The sequence below is a fragment of the Limanda limanda genome, chromosome 5, assembly GCF_963576545.1.
Source record: "Limanda limanda chromosome 5, fLimLim1.1, whole genome shotgun sequence".
NCBI lineage: Eukaryota > Metazoa > Chordata > Actinopteri > Pleuronectiformes > Pleuronectidae > Limanda > Limanda limanda.
The window spans coordinates 15442644-15452219 of NC_083640.1; the positions used below are offsets into that span (position 1 = coordinate 15442644).

The following is a 9576-nucleotide window of genomic DNA, read 5'->3' on the forward strand; positions in this document are numbered from 1 at the left end:
CTTAAAAACATTAAAAAAAAAATGTTTCATTGATTTTGCTAAGATGTAATTGATGGTGTTTATTTTATTGTATGAAGAAATTAAATTGTAATAACCTTTGGTGGGTAAAGTGTTCCAATCCTTAACTTAAGCAGTAAAACCAAAATCTCAGTAAGTGATCACATTCTTACTTTAGGTTAAAATTTTCATTTATAATATTTATTACAAAACATCTGACTTAATATTGATATTTTATTCAAAATCAAACACATCAATAGGCCAGAATATGTATTAGGGCATGAAAGGGAAGGGTGGGGTCTGAGGCTCGTCCTCAACACCACTTATTCTGAGCGAGCAGGAAGTTTGTTGCTTTCATCACTGTGAAGACGAGGATCTGCCACTCTCCTCTATTGGGGATGAGAAGCCCAGGATGTGACCTGTGAATGTCTCCAATGATATCTCTTCTGGAATTGCACACTCCAAAGTATATTCTGAATCGCCACCTGGATACACAGACACACAAACACACACATACACAGTAAAGTGAAGATGTTTTTTTTGCTGTTGTGTATATTTTTAACTTTGGGGTTGTCGGGATCTTTTGTCTTTTTACATACCTTTAGATTTATGAATGTCAGAATGTTCAACTCCTCCTTTGCCTCCTCTTTTTTCTTCTTCTTCTTCTTCTCTTTCTTCTTTTTCTTTATCTTCTTTTTCTTCGTTTACTTCTTCTACTCCTTCTTCTTTTTCTTCTTCTTCTCCATCTTCTTCTTTTTCTTCCTCTTCTTCTTCTCTTTCTTCTTCTTCTCTTTCTTCTCTTTCTTCTTCTTCGTCTTCTTCATCGTCTTCTTCATTGACACCTAAAAGTGTAGTGAAACACTCGGCCACCTCATCCTCTGTCATGTGTTCTCCTGTCAAAGATAGTATCAGAATTATGACTGTGTGAGACTTGAAGACGAAACATAAGCTTTGTACATAGAAACTGTAACAGAGGATGGAGTCTCGTGTCAGTGGCACAGCTGACAACAGAAAAACAGAGGGAGGAGCTTGCAGCGTACCTCGAGCCTGCAGAAATTCTAGCAGCTTATGTCTCTGCAGAACGGGCTGTCCTGTACTGTCCGGGTTACCAAGGACATGGAAATCTTGGATGAGCTGATGTCTATCAATGCCGAAGGCTGGTCGATGGTTGATATACAGTTTGATAAACTCCTCCAGGTCAATGTCAGTCACGTATTTTCCTGTTTCCGCATACTTGCTGAACTTGACCTCATTTTGCAGGTCTTCTATCTGAGGGAAAATAAGACAACAATCTGCAGTTCTGAGGTGTAAAGCTGCATTTACGTGATGTTATTGTTGTCGGATTAATTTACATTGACTTTACCTCTTGCTCTGTAAGGTAATATGTCAATGCTCTCATCAGAGAAGGGACCTCACACAGGGGGATTTTGGTCGACACTTGACGTGTCTCCATTGAGTCAGTGCCTTGATGACGGACTTGGCAGAAATAGAAAAAGTCCTCCATATCCTACAAATGGAAAAACGTAGAGAACTTAGAATCTGGGGTTAAGAAAATATCAGAAGTGACTGTTATACACTCATAACTCGATGAGAAGTTAAAATCAACATTTCAGTCAACTTCATAGGCACTTCCGTGCCAATCAATAATATACTACTTCCACCAATACAAGAAATTGCGCATGACAGCATTGAACTTATCATTTCACCATCCAACCAACTGATTTTAAATAGTTGATGGAAGATTTATGCAGGAGGTATTATACACAGGCACAACTGATCTGTCACTGTGTAGAATAAATATATTTCGTAACTTGAGGACAATATATATCAGGGAATAGGACACATGTTTCTTATTTCAGGTAATCTGTTAACATATTATTCACCAGTTTAGAGAACAAGGTAAACGTTTGACTCACCCTGTAGAACTTGCCGTCTCTCCCTCCTTCTAAAAGGGTATAAAAAGGTGCCATGTCCTTTCCACCCAATGAGGCTGCTGCTTCCAAAGCACTGCATCACAACAAGAGAGAGGTCCCGTTTTTTTAATGAAACATGATTACACTGCTCATGCATTTCCTCTGGTTAAATTGGTTGGTATGTTTTAAATCTTACTTTAAGCTTATCTCCCATGACATTACAGTGCAGTCAGATCCACCTGCAGTGAAGACAAATCGGCCTTCGTAGGAGCAGTCAAAAGAAGAGACCCCTGTCGAGTGGCAGATCAGAGCATTTGACTTGTAGGGGTTCCCGTCAACAGGCAAAATCTGGAGACCCACCTGGAGAACAGATATCACACATAGGGATATTATCAGCTGTGTGAATTACCAAGATTTCCAAAACATTAACATAAACGATTAGTTTGACATAAATCTACACAGAAAGCCTAAGTTTTATCAAGGAGAAATCTTGTCTTATTTTAGACCGAGATCCATGTCGATTTTTAAATAACTGTTTTATTGATAATTAAAACAAACAGAATAAGGAGAGTGATAAATTATTACTGTCACATTCTAGCACTGACCTTGTCCTCTGTGATGTAAGCCAGGTAATATGAGTTTGTCTCAGATTCTTTCAACTTGGGAAGAACCATTGTTTTCTTAATGGGAGAGTCGTATGTTGGGCCAAGGAGAGTCTGTCTGTTTTTGTAGAACACAACATTTTCCATTAAATGCCAATGACAACAGTCAGATAAGGACAATCTTATTGTCACAGTTTATTTGACAGACCTGCACATCCTGCTCGTGCTGTTGAAAAGCTTCATCTTGTATTTGTCTGAGGCAATGAGAAGAAACTGCTCTGCCGTCAACGGAGGATACCAAGTCATGCACTTTGGCACAGCACTTTGCTCGACGCGCTCAGAGCTTAAAATGAGGAGATGGTTCTCTTCAGAGTTTTCCAAGTCGTACTCAACCTATTGTTCAGTTCCACGAAAGCACAGAGATTAGAAAACAGTACTACAAAACACAAAGCTAGTCCACCGTCACAGCAGACTCACCAGGCGACGGTCCATCCCCAGAGATAGCAGTCTGGGTTGGGTGCTGTCCAGGTGAACCCCAAAAAGAAGGTCTATGACGGGCTTGTAGTGGGAGCGGTATCTGCCCAGGTACATCCAAAGAGGTGAAGACCCTTCTCTAGCCTGCAGGCGGAACACTGTCACCGTTTTTCCAGCGTCCTAACAGTGAACAAGAACATAAAACCTTATAAAGAGTTAATGTTCTTTTTTACATATTTGCTATCCATAATAATAATTTCAAATAAATGTTCTACAAAGTATGCCGCACTATATTACACTCGATAATGAAAAGGACTCACTGCAGTGGCAAGATACTTTGAGTCTGAGGAGAAAGTGATGTGAAGGATGCCATCTTTAGAAAAATGGAAACATTCCTTAGGATCACTGTTCAAAGTGCCGGAGTTCAGTATGTGAACGGCACCGCTGCCAAAGCCAACTGCCAGGTAGGATCCTGTTCAGGGACAAAGAAGGGAACACATTGTATTTTTGCAGAGGGATGTGGTCCAGGTCAGGAAAGACCCTATTAAATGTTGGTGCAGCTCCAGATCAGGGGGCAGATTCAGGATTTTTTCCCCAACTTTCTTTAACATTGTGAGATGGGGCTACTTTTTTACATTTTCACTGCTTTTTCAGGGAATAATTCATTGATCTTCAATGGAAAAATCTGGCATATTTAGGGGACTGACATTTATGCGCGTGTGAGATTGTGTGATCTAGTGAATTTAAATGTGGACTCAAGAGGGAATGCTCTCTGTGTTCTAGTGACATTCCAGTTGCAAATACATTGATTAAGCATGTGACTCACCTTGAGGATCAAAAGTAATACACCGAATCTCCTTCTCAGTCGCAAAGACCCTTCTGCAGATGATCACTTTGTTGATGTAATCCCACACTCTTAAAATGCCCATGTGGTTACCCATGGCAACAGCTGGCTGTTTGGGGTGACAGGCTACTGCATGTACAGGGTCACAGTCCTTACTCAGCAGAATCTGTTGGATGCTTTTCTCTGAATTCACATGTACTACTCTGGAACTGACTGTGGACACAACAAAGTTCCTGCAGAAAAGAAAACAGTCAGTTTGGCTAAAATCCATAAAACAGTAGAGTGTAAAAACATATATTTGTTATTCTGATACCTGAAAATGTAGGGTTTGGCCTCCAGAGTGCAGGCCTTCAAAAACCCCTCTGTGCACTCTTTGGAAAAGGAAATGGACACGATAGCATCCAGTTTGAATTCATCGTACCACATGACAAGCTGGAATTCGTCATTATAAAACTTGATATCGCCTTGAGTGTCACCGGTTACTATACAGCTGTGATATGAAATGCAAAGAGACCAAGTTAATACAAGCAACAATCAAAAGGTAGCAACATTGAGTCTTTCGGTCTCTGGCTACCTGTCAGTTACGGCGAGAACAGTGATCGGATCTTTCTGAAGCCGAATGACCTTGATTCGGTCTCGAGGGACAGTCTGGTTTTCATTCATGTCTTTCATCACGTCCCAGACCACAAGCCCCCCAGCTGCAGTGGCAGCCAGGACCTGAGGCTTCCGACAGTGGAACACACACGTATTCGGAAACTTGGCAGCCTTGTTGACAGTTTGAGAAAGGTCAGCACGAGACGAAGATGATACAGAAATATCCCTTCCACCGCTGGCTGCGGCACAGAGCTGCAGAGGTGACGAGATGAAACTATAAAATATCTCTCAAAAAAAGTCACAGAAAAACTACCTATAACAACTCATTAACATCTTCTGTGTAAAATTTATATTTATTTTTACCTTCTTAAAATTCAGGGCAACGTATTGCAGATCTCCCTGAGCCTGAAAAAAGAGCAGATGATTAATGCAATAAACAAACACATCTTTCACAGCCGTATCTTGTAGATTTCAATATAAAGAAACAGCTGGACTTACCCTGCTGTAAAGTAGCACCTGACTTTCACTGTTGGTGAGCAGCTGATTGCCGTCGTTTTGGTTGAAAATGACGTGCTTCTGAAAAACCATCCGACATTTAACATTTGGTCTTCAGAATGGCTTCTGCATTAACATAATATCCATTTAATGTTAGAAGAAGACCAAACGACTCACTTGATAACCGTGCTTAGGATTGATTTCAGTAAAGCATGAAGGCTTTTCCGTTTGATTCGTCCAATCCCAAACACACAAACGCTGTGAAAAATCATCAGAGGGTTAACAGTTTATTAACAGATGTAGATTTTATTCAATAACATTTCATGTTTAATACTGTCGAATCCAGCAGGAAACAGTAATAATCTAAGCTGTTTTTATGCAGAGTGCAGTTCTGAGATGTCGACCATTTAATAGAAGATTATATGCAATCATTCTTTCAATTTTTTACGCAAAGTGCCATTAAACCTTGAAAATGCATAATGAATTCATGACATAGCATTTGAGTGAGATTTGAGAGTGTTTTGTTTTAATATGTCATCAACAGGGGCGCTGCAACAGGATGAGGAGAGCAGGACGTCGCCTGGGGCCCCAAGCTGAGAGGGGGCACCCAAGAATTGCAGAATACGTTAGTTACATTACACAGCAGCAACAATTTAATGAGAAGCTCCTTAAATGATTTGAACTGCAATGACACCCCGGTCAGAAACCCCCCCGACAGGACCTCATCTTCTCTGCCAAAAGCCCACAGAGTCCCTTGAAACCCTCCTGGTCATCAACGTGGACCACAAAGGATTTTCTTTTCAAATGTTTGATTGCATCTGTCCGTTCATACCTGCCATCATATACTCACTTGAAAGTCTTCAGCCCCGAGGGTTACCAGATGTTTTGTGTCCTTTGAAAACGCCATTGCAACGACACCACAATCAGGGTGGCAGTCGAACAAGGTTTGCACAGGAATTCTGAAATAATTATCATACACGTGGTTACCACAAAGAGCAAAGGTAAAATACACAAAACTGCCTTAATGTAGGAATGATAGAGCTACCCAGAATAGGAGTCCCATATCATCACCAGGTTTTTCGGCCCCTGTTCTGTAGTTGCTACCCAGCGTCTGTCTTCACTCACACACATGCATGAGATGGGGTTGCAGTGACCCTGAAAACAATAGTAGTAATAGTGTATAAACTGTTACTAACAACCTTCATGTTTCTTTCAACAAAATATATCATTATCTTCCAAGATTTATTGTGGTGCTGATTCTGGAGGAGCTGTCTCTGCTGGAGATTTGTTGTACCTGGAGTGTGTGCTGGGTCTTTGACGTGTGGTTGTAGATGATCCCGATGTGAGCTCCAGCGTAGAGAATCACCAACTGATTGTGGTCTTGCAAACTGAAGACGGGGAGTGCAGGAGTCATCCCAATCACCCATTCCAGTGACTGGATGGATAGAAAATAAGCCTTTATCATTATTATCTTTCGGAAAACCTTTTTTGAGGTGGACATTTTTCACGAAATTTTCTTGACCTAGTTTTTTAAAGGCTTTAAATTCAGACTTAAGTCCCAGGAGCTGAACTCGACACACAGAACAATGTCATTGCTTTAAACATATTTAATTTCCCATGATTCATTTTTGCCATACGGTTCTATGACCGCTCTGTGTTATGAATATGTTTATATTGTGAACATTTGTCCTGATATGAAACCCTTGTTTATTACATTGTCTCCCATTTTGACCAGCACTGTGTGCAGAAGAGATATTGTATCACAAAAGGACCTTAAAGGTGGATAAATAAACAAATAAAAACATACTGACCAGTGTATGTGCTCTGGTGGGAGTTTTTGAGAAAAGTGTGTCAGTGGTTGCACTGTAGACTTCAGACTGCCCGGTCATCTCCCTCTCGTCTCCCATGACCCCTTCACTCTCCTCAGATTCATCACTGCTGCTACTCTCCCTCTTCTTTTCTTCATCATAATCATCATCATACTGTGATTGTTGCATTTCCTCTTCGCAGCTTGTGACAAACTCCTCAACTTCAGCATCTGACATGATGTCTGATCACAAGCTTCTCGTTTTAGAACTTCTTGAATCTCTTCTTCTGTCAAGTTGAGGTCGCTAAACTACTGCTAGTTACCGTTTGGTAAAGAGTTGTTAAACTACGATATTTATCAAATGTCACAATGTCTTTATCTGATATCACCTCTGTACAATAACAACTCTTGTATAATTTTACTCTTCTCTGACTAAAGCTGAAAATAAAAGGCAGCTACCTTTGATGCCAAACTGTTTAGATGCCTTTATTGCCACACTGTTTGGCATCTGCCTCTGTTGCCACACTGTTTGGAAGCAACTGTCACTGCCCCGAAAATTGTCCAAGAGCAACTAAAGCTGTTTGTGATTTATTCAATGAGATACTGGTTTATGAAGTTTATTAGATAGTTTGTAAGCTCTCAGGGAGTTGGACTCGAAATTAAAAGCTCCACATCTATCAGTTCCATAAGGATGATCTTGGTATCTACGAAAAGGTAAGAACTCAAAGATTGTATTCCCAGTTACAGTGTGACTGATACTGTGCGTGAGTAAACTGTGATAAACCAAAGGAAAAATGTACATTGTTATCCTTGCTTTAAATTCTACATAAGATTGTGAATAACTCCATGATAACAGTGATGCACAGAGATGTAACTGCTCATGTAACAATTTATTGACTACAATTGTACCAAAGTAGATGGAAATACCACAAAGGACCAAAGTTTTAAGTAACAGTAGGAAAAAGGCACACTCTCCGTTTATATTTATTCTCTCTAGGCTGAATAAATGTAGTCAGTGTTTCTGTGTTACAAGACAGCCAGAGAGACTTACACAATGTTGCTTTCCAATTGCATAGAAACCATTTAAAGTTTTATTTACTATCATAAGTTGACTTTGGCCCAAATGTTTTCCTTATGCCAGGATCTCATAGGCATTCTCCAAGGACTCTTAGTTAATTACATTAACATCCATAAGAATATTCAAAATAAAGTCAGTGCATATACTACACAAATGTCAAAGCTATACACAACAAACAGCTACTGACTTACTACTTTTTAACCAAGTTTTATTCTCATGTCTTCAGTATTTATATGATTTCAGTTAACTGACAATGACTCCATGTACAGCAATATTGATACAAGGAAGTGCAGGAGTCATCCCAATGACCCATTCTAGTGACTGGATAGATAGAAAATAAGCCTTTATCCTTTTGGTCTTTCATAAAACCTTTTTTTGAGGTGGACATTTTCCATGAAACTTCCTTGACCTAGTATTTTAAAGGCTTTAAATTCAGACTTAAGTCCCAGGAGCTGAACTCGGCACACAGAACAAATCATTGCTTTTAACATATTTCTTTCCCATAGTTCATTTTTGCCATAAGATTCTATGACTGCTCTTTTTTATATCTGTTTGCTGTGTTTTTGTATATTTTCTATATTTGTTCATCTGTCCTGATAAGAAACCCTTTTTATTACATTGTCTCCCATGGACCAGCGCTCTGTTCAGAAGAGATATTTCATCTCAAAAGGACCTCAAAGGTGGATAAATAAATAAGTAAAAACATACTGACCAGTGCATGTGTTCTGGTGTGAGATTTTGAGAAAAGTGTGTCAGTGGTTGAACTGTAGACTTGAGACTGCCGGGTCATCTCCGTCTCGTCTCCCCTGACCCCTGCACTCTCCTCAGATTCATCGCTGCTGCTCCTCTGCTTCTTCTGGTCTTCATCATAATCATTACCATCCTGTGGTTGTTTGTTCTTCTCTCCCCAGCTTGTGATGAGCTCCTCAGCATCTGACATGATGTCTGACCACACCACACCTTTTCAGACTTCCTGAATCTTTTCTTCTGTCAAGTTGAGGTCGCTAAATTGCTGCTAGTAACCGTGTAAATCGTTTAAGTGCTTAAATTACGATATTTATCCCATGTCACAATGTTCTAATCTGAAATCACATCTGTATAATTGTATAATTTGCCTATTTCTAACGACTAAAACTGAAAATAAAATTAAAACCATTTTCCCGTTTGGTCTTCATCTCACAATCTGTAAAGTGAATGTGTAGCGTCTCGTTGCCTAGATACAAACCAACGTAGAACGAGCCAGGCCAAAACGCAGTTTCCGGTGATTTCTTTCAAATTAAAAGCACCACTGAGCCAAACAAAACGTTTCCTTCATGAAAGTTTTCATTTAAAAGTTTTACCTAAAATAAATTCCGGACTATTCATATGTTTATCACATTGAAAACACAAACATTTGGTTTTAAACACGACTTAGCTTTACTATACAGAGTATTAAAATGATCTTTATTGATTGAACCGAAGACTTTATATGACAAAAACAATAATTATTTCTAGATTTTCGACTACAGTTTGGATAAGTTGTCTGGATAAAAAAACAGTATTAAATAGCACACGTGTTTTAAACACATGAATAAGAGGCAAGACATCTAATGTTTTGTCAGTGAGTTCAGACAACGGTAACTGTCAGCTCAGGCTCAGGTTGCTGTGACAGACGATGACGTGCACATAAAAGATGGAAGCAAAGTATGAAAGACGTTACCATTGCTTCTCAAACCATGTTAAAGACACTATATGCAATGTTTACGACATAAGACATATGCTCTGCAGAACAT

General features: G+C 39.5%; 1 protein-coding gene across 1 annotated transcript; it reads right to left on the reverse strand.

The window, feature by feature from the left end:
- Window positions 1-354: 354 nt before the first annotated feature.
- Window positions 355-8744, reverse strand: cfap251 (cilia and flagella associated protein 251). The gene is made up of 20 exons (XM_061071186.1): window positions 8517-8744; window positions 6214-6354; window positions 5965-6074; window positions 5770-5878; window positions 5097-5177; window positions 4923-5000; window positions 4788-4829; window positions 4405-4595; window positions 4144-4320; window positions 3813-4063; window positions 3307-3458; window positions 2990-3166; window positions 2721-2905; window positions 2516-2630; window positions 2107-2270; window positions 1914-2004; window positions 1361-1504; window positions 1038-1266; window positions 808-890; window positions 355-480 (listed from the first exon to the last, which is right to left on the reverse strand). Exons 1-20 carry the CDS (start codon window positions 8742-8744, stop codon window positions 355-357), a joined length of 2874 nt encoding a protein of 957 aa, XP_060927169.1.
- Between the last annotated feature and the right edge of the window lie 832 nt (window positions 8745-9576).